The sequence below is a fragment of the Typopeltis vanoorti genome, chromosome 19 (assembly GCF_054136105.1).
Source record: "Typopeltis vanoorti isolate ZY-2024b chromosome 19, IOZ_Tvanoo_1.0, whole genome shotgun sequence".
NCBI classification, from domain to species: domain Eukaryota; kingdom Metazoa; phylum Arthropoda; class Arachnida; order Uropygi; family Thelyphonidae; genus Typopeltis; species Typopeltis vanoorti.
This window is the reverse complement of record NC_143567.1, coordinates 21594271-21610811: the sequence shown is the minus strand read 5'-3', so window position 1 is coordinate 21610811 and position 16541 is coordinate 21594271. Positions and strand designations below refer to the sequence as shown.

At 37.0% G+C, this 16541-nt stretch overlaps 1 protein-coding gene across 1 annotated transcript in view; it reads right to left on the bottom strand.

Moving 5' to 3' along the window:
* The window catches only part of Nup43 (nucleoporin 43), a 120183-nt gene that overhangs the window by 69794 nt on the left and 33848 nt on the right, over positions 1-16541 (bottom strand). The window contains exons 3-4 of the mRNA XM_090409374.1: positions 937-1008; positions 655-817 (exon numbers count right to left, since the gene is read on the bottom strand). Coding sequence (XP_090265500.1) covers positions 655-817; positions 937-1008 — 235 coding nt within the window. The remainder of the gene's footprint in view (positions 1-654; positions 818-936; positions 1009-16541) is intronic.

Genomic DNA, 16541 nt, shown 5'->3' with positions numbered 1-16541 from the left:
GAACAAACTCAAAAACACACCCCAACTCAATATCACCAGAGTTGAAGATTGGTACGATCAACATAAGAAGCCTGAATGGCAAAGAAATGGAGCAAGCTGGGGAATTGGATAAGTACCAAATTGACGTAATAGGGATGACTGAAACAAAAAAGACAAAAACTGGCGAGATCTACCTGAGCAATAAACATCACAATATATTAAAACGTGAAAAGAGGTTGGTAACAATTTATAAGTGGCTACTTAAAATGATGTTTTTGTTTTAACTATTGAGAATGTAAATTCTCTTCGAACATTCATCATTTTGGAAGATAATTTACATTGTCTTTTATTACTTGTGCTGTTGTTGTAGCAGCAGCAACACAACAAATAAAAATAATATAAAGAAGCTGTGCAAGGTACAGCTTCTTTATATTATTTCTTGATACCAGACTGAAAATTCGGCATTAAATAAACATATTTATCAGGGTATCCAAGTTAAATTTTATTATGTCTTTATCTAGATTTCAAAATATAATTTGAGTACTATTAGCATCCTTGCACAACTTCTATTCCTAATTCTGATACATTACAGTGAAATAAAGAATACTTACATAGGGAAAACTTCACTTACATGTTATATGTAAAATCAGTTTTTTTTTTTTTTTTTTTTTTTACCTATTGATTTGATTTGTTGCCCAGTGTCAACATTACTTATAACCATCCTATTATCTTCTCCTATTGAAGTAACTTCAGAAAAATCAACAGCTAGTCCAATACATGATGCTGAAGAAGAAAGGAAAGAGTGGATCTTTTCCCAGAGCTGTGTTCTCTCCAACTTCTATTTAAAAAATTAACAAATTTAAAAATAATTTGTTAAATGACTCATGATTTTTTTAATATAACTCTGTTTGTGATTAAAAGCTAATGACATATGAATAACCAATAAAAACATTTTACCTCGTCATCATAACGATATAGTGAGACATTTCCAGCTGATGAAGACACCAACAAGAATTCTGAAGAAAATACCTATAAAGTAATGATGAAATATTTATAAGCAATAAATTTTGGGGTAATGACACTATTTCTACATACACAATCAGAACTGTCCACTGTAAAAATGTGTATTTTTATTATTTAGGAAAAGCATGCCTTATTTCTCGAGATTGTTGATTTAAATTTGGATAATTAAGTAACAAAAATCATGATTGAATACATTAAATGCTTAATCTCATACAATTTGTTATTATTAAATTTATTAGTTTTTTTTTTTTTTCAACAATGAACTGTTAATTTCCATCTCTATATTAGAAGTGTTCCTATTAAACTACATTGAAAACTATATATGGGGAGATCAAGTGGAGGGAGGAAAGGGTCCATGGCAAGATGGAAGTGGGATTTATACAATTGCTAGGGATAATTACATGAAACAGCATGTTAGAGGGGACAAGGGATTTGAGGGAGTTGGATCTGATAATAGCATCAGACGATGTATCCATAACCAAGGTAGACACTCTGCCTCCAATTGGGAAGAGCGACCATGCAGTCTTGTTCTGGAAAGTTTCCAAATGTGGAGTTCTCCATCAAGAAGGGTTTATGTTCAACTATAAACACGGGTGATTATGAGATACTCAGAAGTCATCTTGGAACAGTGCCATGGCTTGAGAAGCTACAAGGAAAGAATGTCATTAGTGAATGGCAAGTGGTCAGAGATAACTTGAGAGTAGCGGTATCAGCCTGCATATCCAAGGTCAGAAGAATAAAACCAAATTGGAAGTAAGTGAATGAGTAGGGATATAAAGCAAGAGCTGCAAAAAAAGAAAATATTGTAGAGGAAATATAAAGAAAAAAGTGATTAGCATACTCATGAGCAGTACAAAGTGCAAGTATGAAGGGTGACTAGTATTGTAAGGGAGGCCAAACAGGTCAAAATTAACCCAAAAGACTTTTTTTGTTATGTAGCAAATAAGAGGAAAAATTACTAGGATGGGATGATTTTAAACAATGCTTATGGTAGGAAGGTGACTGAACCAAAAGAAATAGTTGAGTTACTGAGCGATCAAATTGCAAAGGTGTATCATCCAGGTGGTAATATTACAGTTGCTGATGTTATAGACATGCATATCGACATTGGGGGAAGATGAACAGGAGGTGTTCACCACATAAAAATTATGAATGTGAATGCAGCAGTGGGACTGGATGGCATATCAACCCATGTACTACATGAATGTGCAAGAAAACTGGCACTGCCTCTGATGAAGATGTTCTAAGTACAGCTCTGACAGGGTTCCAAAGTAGAAACAGGAGCAGAAAGAGGGTAAGATAATACCATTGCATAAATGTGGCTTCAAGACCGAGGTAGCAAGCTACAGACCAAGTAATATGTCAAGAATGGTTGTTAAAAGTGTTGGTGAAATGTAAAATACAACAGTGGGGATGTATAGGGATGCAATACTCTATAGTGGGCAGCAGGCCTCTGTAAAGGGTAAGTCTTATCTTAGTAACTTATTCACATTTTATAATAAAGTGACAGCAGAAATGGATAAAAGCAATGGCTACACCATGATAGTGCTCGATTTTGTCAAGCCATCTGAAAGAATACCACATGGAAAACTATCACAAAAACTGCAACACAATTGGGAATGGATATGAGGCTAGTACCACGGATAAGGGGGGGGGGGGAAGCTGACAGACACTCAAGAGTATTATATGGTGGAGTGGAATCTAGGACAATGATGGTAAATATATGACTAGTGGAGAATCTCAGGGTTCGGTACTAGGGCCACTACTCTTTAATTTGTATATCAATAACATATAATATAATATAATAATAACATATAACAATAACCAGTAATAGAAAAAATTTAAAAAATATAAACATAAATGGATGGAACACGTTCAAAGAATGAAAACAGAAAGATTACCAAAACAAGCCATTAGGAAAAAGAAAACCAGGACGTTCTCTTAAACAATTCAACGATGACTTCTAAGGCTGGAACAGGCCATGCTAAGCCTAAATCCTTGATACGCATGATGATGATGAATAACATATGAAAGATTTAAGAGGGAATATCCGGTTGTTTGCTGATGATACAAAACTGGGGAGAGCAATAGTTGATAAAGGTGATGTAGATATCCTGCAGGATGATTTAAATAAATTGGTATTGTGTGGAAAGAATAATGATTGTCAATTTAATGTTGCAAATAAAGGTAAGGTTGAAAAGGTGGAGTTTCATATTGATGGTAATGGATTGGGGGTGCTTAAGGATCAAAGCCGTGTAGAACCGACCAGGACTTCTGACCTAATGTCCAATACTCACCTTCTCGTGGTGCACCCTGTTAGGTATCTACCTGGATCCTGAATGAATGAGAATGGGCTGGCAATTTGGGATTTAGCTGACCATATTGTATTCTTATTGACTTAAACCACAATATTAAATGATTGTAAAACATGAGAGAATTTCATGCACGCTGGGACGTAGCTCGGTTGAACAGGCCCCCGTTATTTTCACCAGGGAATCAGGGCAAACAGCGAAAAGTCAGCCACTGGAACAAACTCAAAAACACACCCCAACTCAATATCACCAGAGTTGAAGATTGGTACTATCAACATAAGAAGCCTGAATGGCAAAGAAATGGAGCAAGCTGGGGAACTGGATAAGTACCAAATTGACGTAACAGGGATGACTGAAACAAAAAAGACAAAAACTGGCGAGATCTACCTGAGCAATAAATACAAAATGTGATATTCGGGCAATGACAATAAAGGAAAAGAAGAGGTAGTCATAGTATTCAACACTAAATACGAGGCTAATCTTCTTGAATGGCAGGCAATTTCAAGGCAAAATATCAGAATGAAGAGCTGTACACTGAGACTTATTTGTGCCTATGGTTCCACAGAAGGTTCTGCTAAGGTAAAAGTGAAGGAATTTTTTTGAGGCTTTAGAGAAAACAATTGACACAATGAAAAATGAAAAGTTGGTCCTTGTTGGGGATCTAAATAGCAGAGTAGGAAATGATTATCAGACATACAAAAAATTTTGGGAAAATTTGGAGAAAAGAGCAAAAATAATAATAATGGCAAATACTGTTGGATTTCTGCTCAGGACATGGACTGGTTATTACTAACACAATTTTCCAACATAAAAATGTGCACAAATTCACTTGGAGAGAAGAGGCAAGGAATAAGAAAAGTCTCATTGACTATGTTATTGTTGATAATGATGTTATCTCTCTGGTGGCAGGACACTAGGGTGTACAGAGGATTTGAAATTGGAAGTGATCACTATTTAGTCTTGAGCAGGATAAAATTGAATTTCCTATTGAAAAGAAAAACACATAAGAAAGTTTGAAAGCGAATAAAAGTTGAGAAGCCCTCAGATGTGAACTGTAGACTGAAATATACAAACATTATTCAAGAAAAAATGGAAGAGTTTGATAACAGGAACCAAACCATGGAGATTCAGTGGCAAGCTCTGAAGAAAACATTGATTGATCCAGCCAGAGAGGTAAGTGGTGAGGTTGTCTGCAAGGATAGAAAAATCAGAACTCCATGGTGGACACAAGAAGTTAAACAGGCAGTGAAGAAAAAGAAGAAAGTATATAAAAAGTTCCTGGCAAATAAGTTAGTTTGTGTTCTTAGAGAATACAGAGACAAATGTAAGAAAGCTAAACATTGTGTATAACTAGCTAAACAAAAGTCATGGGAAGACTTTGGTAAGAACACAGAAAATAAATATCAAGAAGGTGGGTGGCAAGATATTCTGGAGATTGTTTCAAGCAGCTCAGAAATGGAGGAAAGAGCACTGTAGAAGGAATTAGATAATAAGGGTGACATGAAAACTGGAGAAAAGATATCCTTGAAGTATGGAGTAATTACTTCGAAAAATTGCTAAATGAAACTAGCAGTGATAACAGAACAGTGATAAAAAAACACTGACCAGGCATGCAATCAGGAATACATATCCATACTTGAAGTAGTAAAAGCCATCAAAAATCTGATTTGTGGAAAGGCAGCTGCAGTAGATTTGTCCCTTTGTCCAGGCCCTCTGAACTATGCGGTGCATAGTTCAGAGGGCCTGGACAAAGGGACAAATTCCAGATGATTGGAGTAGAGCTCTCATAGTACCCATATATGAAAAAGGAAAATAAAACTGGATGTGAGAATTACAGAGGTATTTCTCTACTGAGTGTTCCTGGTAAGATTTATGCCGGTATACTTGAGAAACGGTTGAGAAGGATTGTAGAAGAAAAGCTTGGTGAAGAACAAGCTGGATTCAGGCCAAATAGAGGCTGTCAGGATCAGATTTTCACTTTATGACAAATAGTTGAGAAGTCATGGGAATATAACAAAGATCTGTATTTAAGTTTTGTCAATCTGGAAAAAGCACATGACAAGGTGCCAAGAGAGAAACTATTCAAAACACTACAGTTGTATGGTGTCAGTGGGGCAGTATATCAAGCAATACTTGATATAATGAGTTGTAAGTTAGCAGTTAGAATTGAAGGAAGTAAACGTAGATGGTTTAATTTCCTCACGGGCTCACTTTAGTGAGTACGGGCATGGCAAACCCGAGGTACCTGATGCTGGACCATGCCTTACTTCATGTAATATATATCTGTTATATTATTCTGTAGACTGGTCCCTCCTCTTCTTGCTTTGCTTCTGTCTCCTCTCCTTGCTCCTTTCCCCTGATGCTATTAGAGTATTCGAGGGCTAGGGGTGAGTCTTTCCTATCTTGCTAAATCATTTCGTCTTATGCAGCCACCGAAGGAGGCAAACTAGCCTCAATAGGTGCCGGTCCCAAGCCCGGATAAATGCGAGGGTTGATGTCAGGAAGGGCATCCGGTCGGAAAACTTCAGTGCCAACTCAAACTATGATTATGAGTTGAAGAGAAAATGATATAAGGGCTAGGGCGTACCCTTTAAGTGACGTGCAGCCACATTGCCCTACAGCTGTGAGAAGTGGATGAGGGCTACCGCATCAAGGGCGGGTGCAGTTAAAGAAGCGAGCCCAGCAGGTGGAGAGGATGTTGCGAGTGGGAACACTGAATGTTGGAAGTATGACTGGAAGGGGAAGAGAGGTGGCAGACATGATGAGGAAGAGGAAGTTGGACATTTTATGTGTGCAGGAGACAAGGAGGAAAGGGGGAAAGGCAAAGGAACTGGGAGATGTATATAAATTGTTCTACTCTGGAGCGAATAACAAGGGAAGAAATGGTGTAGGAATTGTGGTGTGTGGCAGAATGAAGGGTGAAGTACTGGACGTGGGTAGAAGGAACGACAGGATCATGTGAATGAAATTGGGTCTTGGAGAAGAGCGGGTGGTCGTATTATGTGTATATGCCCTGCAAGTTGGTTGTACAGCAGAGGAAAAAGATGAGTTCTGGAACGTGTTAGATGAAGAAATGAGGGAATTGGAAGAAAATGAGATGGTGATTGTCGGAGGAGACTTGAACGGGCACATAGGAAGACAGAATAGAGACTGTGAAAGGGTGCATGGTGGCCACGGAGTGGGAATGATGAACCAGGAAGGAGAGAGGGTTGTAGACTTTGCAGTAGCGTTTGATCTGGCAACTGTGAACTCGTTTTTCTTCAAGAGGGAAGAACATTTGATAACATTTAGAAGTGGTAACAACAGCTCACAAATTGACTACATTTTGACTAGAAGAAAACATCTTAAGGTTGTGACAAATTGTAAAGTAATTCCAACAGATCAAGTAGCACAACAATACCGACTACTGTGTACAGACTTTAAAATAAGATCGAAGATAAGAACTTCTGGTTGCCATGGGATGAAGACAATTAAGTGGTTTCGCTTAAAAGAGGAGAGTGTGAGGAATCGTTTTAGGGAGAGAGTGTTAGAGAGGATTTCGGATGGACTGGAAAGTGTACAAGATTGGTGGAAACATAATTCAAAAGTAATCCTGAGCTGTGCAATCGAGGTGCTTGGTGAGACATCTGGAAAGATTAGAGAGCAGAAGGAGGGTTGGTGGTGGAATAATGATGTACAAGTGGCAGTGACAGCTAAGAGGAAGGCAAAGCAGAAGTGGGATGAGTCAAGAGTGGAAGAGGACAGAGAGGTGTACAAAGAGAGAAAGCAAGAAGCCAAGAGAGTTGTGGCACAGGCGAAGGCCATGGCATATCAAGATCTGTATGATCAATTAGAAACAAAGGAAGGACAGAGAAAAATTTACCAACTAGCGAAATGTAGAAATAAAAGCAGCTAAGGACATCTTATATGTGAGGCAGATCAAAGATGCTGAAGGAAGAGTATTATGGAGGGATGTGGACATAAGAAACAGATGGAAAATATACTTTGAGGGACTTTTGAATGAGGAAAATGCAAGGACTCACAGAGGAGATGGGCAGCCTTCTGAGGGGATGGTGCAGAACATCAGTAGAATGGAAGTGACGGAGGCCATGAAGAGGATGAGGAATGGAAAAGCGGTGCGCCCCGACAGAATTCCAGTGGAGGCATGGAAGGCACTGGGGGAAGAGGGAATTGACCTGCTGTGGGACCTGTTCATGAAAGTTTGCCAACAGGAAAATATACCCGAGGAATGGAGGGAAAGTACTCTTGTTCCCATCTACAAGGGTAAAGGGGATGCACAAGACTATAAAAATTACAGAGGAATAAAGTTGATGTCCCACACAATGAAGATCCTAGAAAGGGTTCTTGATGGTAGATTGAGGGAGGAGGTGGAGATTGCAAAGAAACAATTTGGCTTCAATTTGGTAGATCAACAACAGATGCTATCTTTGGGTTACGACAGATGATGGAAAAATATCGAGAGAAACAAAGGGAGCTACATCTGGTATTTATTGATCTGGAGAAAGCATATGATAGAGTGCCAAGGCAAGAAGTCTGGAGGTGTCTGAGGTAGAAGAAGGTGCCGGAGAAATATTTCAGGTTGGTGCGGGAAATGTACAGAAATGTGAAGACAAGTGTTCGGACCTGTTTGGGACAGACAGAAAGTTTTCAAGTAACAGTTGGCTTGCATCAAGGGTCAGCATTAAGTCCGTTTCTGTTTAATATTGTGATGGAGGTGGTAACAGAGGAGGTGAGAGAAGATGCACCTTGGACAATGTTGTATGCAGATGACATCTTGCTGTGTGTAGATTCAAGAGAAGAAACGGAAACTAAACTGGAAAGATGGAGAATAGTACTGGAAGAGAAAGCTATGAGACCGAGCAGAAGTAAGACAGAGTATATGTGTTGCGCAGTGGGCGGTGGCCAGGAGACAGATCTGGAGCTGGAAGGAAATGTCATCAGGAAGGCGACAGACTTTAGATACTTAGGTTCAACAGTGGAAGAAGATGGAGGAGCTGAGAAGGAAGTGGGATGCAGGATACAAGCGGGTTGGAGGAACTGGAGGGAGATGGCTGGAGTGTTATGCGATAAGAGGGTGCCGATCAATCTGAAAGGCAAAATTTATAGGACAGTAGTGAGGCCAGCTATGACATATGCTATAGAAACTGTGGCTCTGAGGAAAAATAACATCAGCAGGATGGAAGTAGCAGAGATGAGAATGCTCAGGTGGATGTGCGGTGTGACCAGAAAGAATCATCTGAGAAATGACTATGTCAGGGGAACAGTGAAAGTTACGAACTTAGGAGCAAAAATACAGGAGGCAAGGTTGAGATGGTTTGGTCATGTGATGAGGAGGGAGGACGAATATGTGGGAAGAAGGGTCATGCAGATGGATGTGCAAGGAAGGCGGAAGTGTGGGCGACCAAAGAAGAGGACTTGAAGATGAAGAACTTGGATGTGGTGACAGCCCAAGACAGGAAGGTGTGGAGGAGACTCATAACAAACAGTGACCCCACTTAAGTGGGAGAAGCTGTAGAAGAAGAAGAAGAAAGGAAGATGGTTTAATGTTAAATCTGGTGTGAGACAAAGATGTACATTATCCCTTCTGTTATTATCTATATGGATCACATTATGAAGGGAAGTGGTATTAAATCTGATATCAAAATTGGAGATGTTAATGACAGCCCTTGGATTTATGCAGATGTTATACTTCTAAATAAATCTGCTACAAGTGTGCAAGATTCCCTGACTAAATTGAATAACTGTTGTAATAGATAGATATGGTATTAAAGTCAGCAATAGCAAGACAGAGACAATGAAAATAAGAATCACTGAAAATATCAACTGCATTGTGAATGGGGAACCCATAGAACAGTGAAACATTTCAGCTAATTGATAATTTTTTGTGCAGATGGTAAATTAAATATGGAAATAGACAACAGAATCAACAAAGCTGGTATGGTAGGAAGTCAATTGAATAAATTTATATGGAATAAGAGAGAAATTCTAGTCAAAACACTAAATTAACTGTACACAAGACAGTGTTCAAACCAGTTTTAACTTATGGATCTGTGAGCCTGACCAAAGACTAGAGATCGCAGATATGAGAGTCCTGAGAAAGATTTGGATATGAACAGATGTCATCAATGGCAATATGATATTAAAAACGAGGATATTAGGAAAGATTCTGACATTGTTAGCATCCAGGAATGTGTCAGCAGAGCTAATCGCAGGTGGTATGGTCACTTAAACATAATGGGGGAGAAAAGATTAGCAAAACAAGTGTTCTCTGCCAGTCTGGCAGGAAAAAGACACAGAGGAAGACCAAGATATAGGTGGATTGATACGGTACAAAGTGTGCCTTAGAAGATAGAAATATAAGATCTGATAATGTTAGAGTCTTGATAGGTACCATACTGATTTGGTGGAAAATTGTAGATAGGAAGTTAGTAATGATATAAATTTCTCATGCGGTACTATCATATCCTGTACACCCCTTGAGGGTAAATGTCAGGAATTTGATGATGTTGATGATGGTATTGGATTGAAGGAAACTGATGAAGCTAGAGTCTTGGGAATAATGGTGAACAAATAGTTCAAGTTCAGAGGGCATATTGCAAAAGTTGGTAAAACAGCTCAAAGGACTACTTGGATATTGAGAAACATGCTAACAAGTAAAGATAACAAAGTTATTATCCCTTATTTAAATTAAGGGGATATTAAATCCCACATTGTTTTAAAACCGAACAAGAAACTCAAAGATTGGAATCAGAGAGTTTCATGCCGAATATAGTAAACTATAAAAATATCAGCGATTACTAGCGTGAGCTAATGCAAGTAGACCTAGTACGTAGTACAATACCGGGCAACTCGTAGCAAAGGTGGTAAAGTTCTGATCGCTATTCTTGGTATTTTCCATAATATAAAAATATTATGGAAATACACATTTCCTAGGAAATGTAAGCTGTGATTACATTATGGCAGGCGGTCACTACCCAGACCGGTTTCAGCCTTTTTTGAGGCTTTATCAGTGAGTAGCTAGACCAAATTAATACCAAAGGGTATAGCGAAAAGAACTTATATACTCTGCTATACGAGTTGTCAAACAGGTGCACCCATTAAGTCACTTAAATATGAAGAGCCAATAGGCTTCATTTCGGCGATATAAACATTATTTAAATTAAGGGGATATTAAATCCCACATTGTTTTAAAACCGAATAAGAAACTCAAAGATTGGAATTTCCTCGATGAATCTGCCAACTCCTTGGAGTTGCCCGGAATAATAATAAATTGGAATCGGAGAGTTTCATGCCGAATATAGTAAACTATAAAAATATTGGCGATTATTAGCATGAACTAATGCAAGTAGTCCTAGTACGTAGTACAATACCGGGCAACTCGCAGCAAAGGTGGTAAAGTTCTGATCGCTATTCTTTGTATTTTCCATAATGTAAAAACACATTTCCTAGGAAATGTATGCTGTTATTACATTATGGCAGGAGGTCACTCAGACTGGTTTCAGCCGTTTTTGAGGCTTCATCAGTGAGTAGCTAGTCCAAATTAATGCCAAAGGGTATAGCAAAAAGAACTTATATACTCTGCTATACGAGTTGTCAAACAGGTTTGAGGCTTCATCAGCTACTCACTGATGAAGCCTCATAAAGGGCTGAAACCGATCTGGGTAGTGACCTCCTGCCATAATGTAATAACAGCATACATTTCCTAGGAAATGTGTTTTTACATTATGGAAAATACCAAGAATAGCGATCAGAACTTTACCACCTTTGCTGCGAGTTGCCCGGTATTGTACTACGTACTAGGACTACCTTGCATTAGCTCACGCTAGTAATCGCCGATATTTTTATTCTTTATTATATTCGGCATGAAACTCTCTGATTAGAGAAAGATGTTGGAAGTATTTTTTTCCACTTGGTTAGACTATAATAAATTTAGTTTAATCCTTTATCCAAGTGTAAGCAAACAAAGTTTGTGCCTGAAGTATCTTCAGGACTGAAGCAACTCGTAGTAAATGTGGACCAAGCTCTCATCACCTCTCGTCTCAGTATCTCCCATAATGCAAAACAACTCATATAGGTAAATATGACTTCTCCATTGCTTCTGCCTCAGCATCACTACCTCTGGGTCTGGCTCCCACTGACGAGACCTCAATAAAGGTCGAAACCGGTCTGGGTAGTGGCCCTTCCCTTAATGCATGGCATTATGCATGTCTGCAAGGAGATGTGTTTTGCATTATGGGAGATACTGAGACAAGGAGTGATGAGAGCTTGGTCCACCTTTACGAGTTGCCTCAGTCCTGAAGATACTTCAGGTGCAAACCTTGTTTGCTTACACTTGGATAAAGGATTAAACTAAATTTATTATAGTCTAACCAAGTGGAAAAAATACTTCAACATCTTTTTTTTTTGTTGTTGTTTATTCTTTTAGTTCTAATTTTCACAATTTCACATTGTTCTTGCTTTCCAAGTTCCATTCCATCCTGGTATCTTTTTACACCGGTATACTTTTTCTCTCTAGAATAATTTGCAGTATTTTTTCTAATTTCTGTGTTATGAACATTCAATGTATGTTGTCAAGGAATTCTTAGCAATCTCTGTTCCATTAGAGGAATGCCAGAAACTTGCAACCATGGTTAGTATTTTCTCTGCACAGTAACATGCTTGGAACAATAGTGCACTAGTTTCCCCTTGCTTTCTGCACAGCAGTTTTGCAAATTACATCATTTGACTACACTTGCAAACATGCCTAACACTCTGGATTACTAACAGGCATTGGACTTCTGGTATAGACACCATATATTTAGTAACAAGAACTAGTTTTATTAAAATAATATAATTATATTGTGATTTTAATATAATTGTATTAAAATCACAAATAACATAACTTTCACAGGTCATTAGACTTACATCATCATCAAGGGCATAGGTCTTGTATTAACTGATTAAAAAAAGTTAGAAAGAATTATTACACAAATTACTAAAATAAAGAGCCAAAAGGCTTCAGTTTGGCGATGTAAAATTATATAAGTCAAGTAGATATTACATCCAGCATTATTTCAAAACTGAACGTAGAAACTACGAAAGTTTTGTAAGAGAAATTGACCAGAGAGCTTACGGGAATACATTCACTGGCATTCACGAGTTACCTTAGTATGGACCACTTAGAAGACATAGGCACTGCCCAAGCGTCTGTATATATTCACCTTTCATTGGTCCATTCTGATAAGGTTTCACTGAATTGACAGCTGTTTCAAACTGGCTGGTTCTCCTCAGAAATCAGGTAGAACCCTTGAGAGAGAGAAGAAAAAAAAAAATCATTCAGTACTAAGGAACTTGACATGTCAGAGAGAGAGATATGTATTTTTCGTAAGCGAACTCTCGGTTGGCACATAAAAGTAATTACTTCAGTTCGGCAATGTAAAATTATATAAATCAAGTGGATATTAGATCCAACATTATTTCAAAGCTGAATGTAGAAACCATGAAAGTTTCATAAGGTAAGTTGACCAGAGAGCTTACGTGAATGCCAGGGAATGTATTCCCATAAACTCTCTGGTCAACTTACCTTACGAAACTTTTCATAGTTTCTACATTTGGCTTTGAAATAATGCTGGATCTAATATCCACTTGACTTATGTAATAAATACACAAAGTTTCTGAAGCACTAAAATATTTTTTTGCCTGAAGTTAATATATATGACTGTAGATATTTAAAAATTTTATAAATTTTAATTACTTAGCACTTGATCAATTTCAGTACAGTTTGTAGATCACGATTCCTTTTCATATTAGAATATCTCATTTAAGTATAAGGGAATTTCTTTTTTTATTTTAACATTTTATATAATTAAAAAGGAAACTGAACTTCATAAGTCACATTAGCAAAAATTGCAAATACAACTCGGAAGATAACTGCGATGGTGAAATGAACATTGATGTGTAAAGAAAAGGACATCATTTTACCTCCTTACAAGGTTTTAATACAACTACACCTGGCACCTGGTCCACTGTGTGCAGATTTGGTCTCCTGGGTTCTGAGGAGATAAAGAAGCTGTAGAAAGGATGAAAAGAAAAGTTAGAAAAATGATAACATGATTATGAAATGTAGATTATGAGGACAGACAAGGCACTGTATGTGGACTGCAAATACTTGTAAACAAGAGAAAGAGGGGTAATATGATAGCGACCTATAAACTTCTGAAAGGATGTTACAGAATATCAAATGAGAATTTTTTTGTTATATGAAAGGTTTTATTATATGCAAGGAGAGGACAAGAGATTTTTCATGGAAGCTGAATTTATGTGCACTTGAATAAGAGATGAGAGCTAGATTTTTCTCTCTCAGAGCAGTGAATAAGTGGACAGTTTGCCTGTTGAAGTGGTGAATGCAGCTAGAGAAAATCAGTTTAAGAAAGGGTATGACAGCTGATGTGATTGATGCATGGCTTCCCTTTATGAGTCCTCGACTCCCTGGAGGTCTCTGATGATGATAACATCCTGAGTGCTGAATAAATATTTGTTAATCCAAGGAATATTTATAATATGAAATTAAAGAAAAGGGGAAAAAAATACAGTAATGAAAATTTAGAATAGAGCTGAGTACAACATCTGAAATAACAGTATATTCATAACTCATTATAATGGTATTACAACACCAAACCAACTAAATTATAAAAACGATATTTATTAATTAGCACAATTTTGCTGGATTTCAAACCTGAATCTTCAGAATATTACATGTTACAGTTAACACGTGACAATGAGTAAGTAAAACGAATCAAATTGTTTTAGGACTGTTTAAGTTAGGGGAATGCCTCATAACCATGGCTGATTAAAAATATTTGACTTGTAACAACTTCTATAAAGCACATTTGTTTTCTTCCATCTGATCCTGTGTGATGGGGTGTCCAATACATGGTCTGCCAGTACAGACTTGCCATCATAATGGTAGCGAATGTATTTTTTATGTTCTCCATGGTGATGTTACCAGATCTTCCTGTCTGTTCATAGTAGGCCAAGTCACAGTCACGTATGGAATTTCATACACTAAAAGATATGCCAGGGGATGGAGTTTATCCTTAGAAGAGCAGATCAGAGTTGCTAATTTAACATTTGGTTTGCATGTGGTGCAAAGATTATATTTTATTAGTACTTTGACTGTCTTTTCAGATGTACCTCACACATAAGTAATAGAAGTGGGGTTTGTTCTTGTGTGTTTGAGGAAGGAGAAGTAAGAAGGCTATGTAGTATTTTATCTATTTTGTAAGAGTTGTAGCCATTGGCCAGGAGAGTATGGCAAAGAAATTTAAGTTTGGTGGAAAGAGCTGCATCATCAGAACAAATAGTCCTAGCCCTGTGTGCAAATGTTTTAGAAATACCATTAAGAAAAAAAAAATAGTGAACCAACTGAAAGCCAAGTGACTAATGTGCCAAGAAAAGGCAAACAGTCATTAGATTCTTTTTCTACTATGAAGTTAAGAGAATTTTAGGATCTTGACATCTTTGTCCATGGGGGGCCAAATGGAATGGCAAACACATCAACAAAATGTAACCACACTAAAGGCTTGTATATGACTGTGGTAAGTATTTTATTTTCAAAGTGTTACATGTAAAAGTTAGCTGACGGGGGGGGGAGGGGGACCCCATAGCAGTACCATTAGTCTGTATGTAGATATTTCCTTGCCATGTAAAGTAACCTACATACATAGTAAATTTGAATAATTCAAAGATATTAGAAGGAAATCAGACTTTAATTCTAGAGTATGTATTAGTGGTACATTAGTAAATATCGACATGACATCAAAACTAACCGTTATATCTGTATTTTTAAGGATGTGATTTCTAAACTTGCTCAACTTAGCTAGCTGTTGAGCAAGTTTATAAGTAGGATTGTCTATGCTATCAACTATAGGGTGTAGGGGGGGGGGGGGGATGTTAGATTTGGGGAGTTTAGGTACCCCATAAATACGGGATGGTTTAACATGAACAGATTTTATTTTGTTGATGATTTCTTTGGGGCAAGAAGTCACTTTTTCAATAATTAATGCACTTTTTTCCCTCTTGACACATAGTGGAATCTCGATTAATAATTTGGTAAGTAGAACTATTTATGAAAATGACTATGGAAAGGTTGCAAAAACCTTAAAGGAAAAGATCAAACATGCAAAAGAAAACATCCTCTTAATGGAATTCCTTCGCTGTATGAGTATAGGAATAAAGAATGGAAACTGGTCATTTCTATAACTAGGGATAAAAAAATTCAACAGAGATATTTCAAAAATCTTTCCAACACATAGCTACTTACAGCTATAATAAATTATCTGATGATATTAAGTCCACTGCTTCAGACTGCATATTTAAAAAAAAAAAAAGATTCAGGAACTACATAATGAAATTAAATAATGTTGAAATATATTTCAAGCACATAAAATAAAAGTGTTAGCAGATGAAACAATAATTACATACTGAAAAAAAAATTAAACACACACACACACACAATATCTAATAATCATCATGTATTGAATAAACTTTATAATCTATTAAACATGTATCAGATAATTATGTATCCAATAACCTATGTAACCTAATAATTATAGATATACACTTGATCGTCGACTTACGATCGACTTCCATTCTGGCTGACAGGTCGTAAGTCGATCTGGTCGTATGTCGGCCATATATTTATTAACAGTATTCTTTAACCTTTCTGATCTTTTTATCATCTTTATAATTTATTTTTATAATCTTTTAAATTTATAATTATGTATATTGTACATAATATGAAAAATAACTCTGTACATACTGTAAACACAAAAATACAATCTAAAATTAATGTAAAAATTAATACAATTGAAATTTACAAAATCAATTTTTAATCTTTGTGCTGGGTTGTGGATTGTCAGGGTCATGTTCTTGGGTTGAGGTAGGAGATGTTCTCTTGATGAGGAACATGCTGGGCTTTGTATGAACAGTTTGTTTCTTTTTTTCTTCATATATCTCACGATAACAACGCACAGCATCTTGAATGATATGTTCAACCTGATTAGCTAATTTTCTTTCATAATCTGATTTCTTACAATACTAGTCGTCCTTCTTGCTTGCACTTTGCACTGCTCATGAATATGCTGATAACTTTTTTTTTATCTTTATATTCCCTTCATAGTTTGTAGCTCTTGCTTTATATCGACTCAACCACTCAATTCCCACTTGGTTTATAATCCTAATCTAACC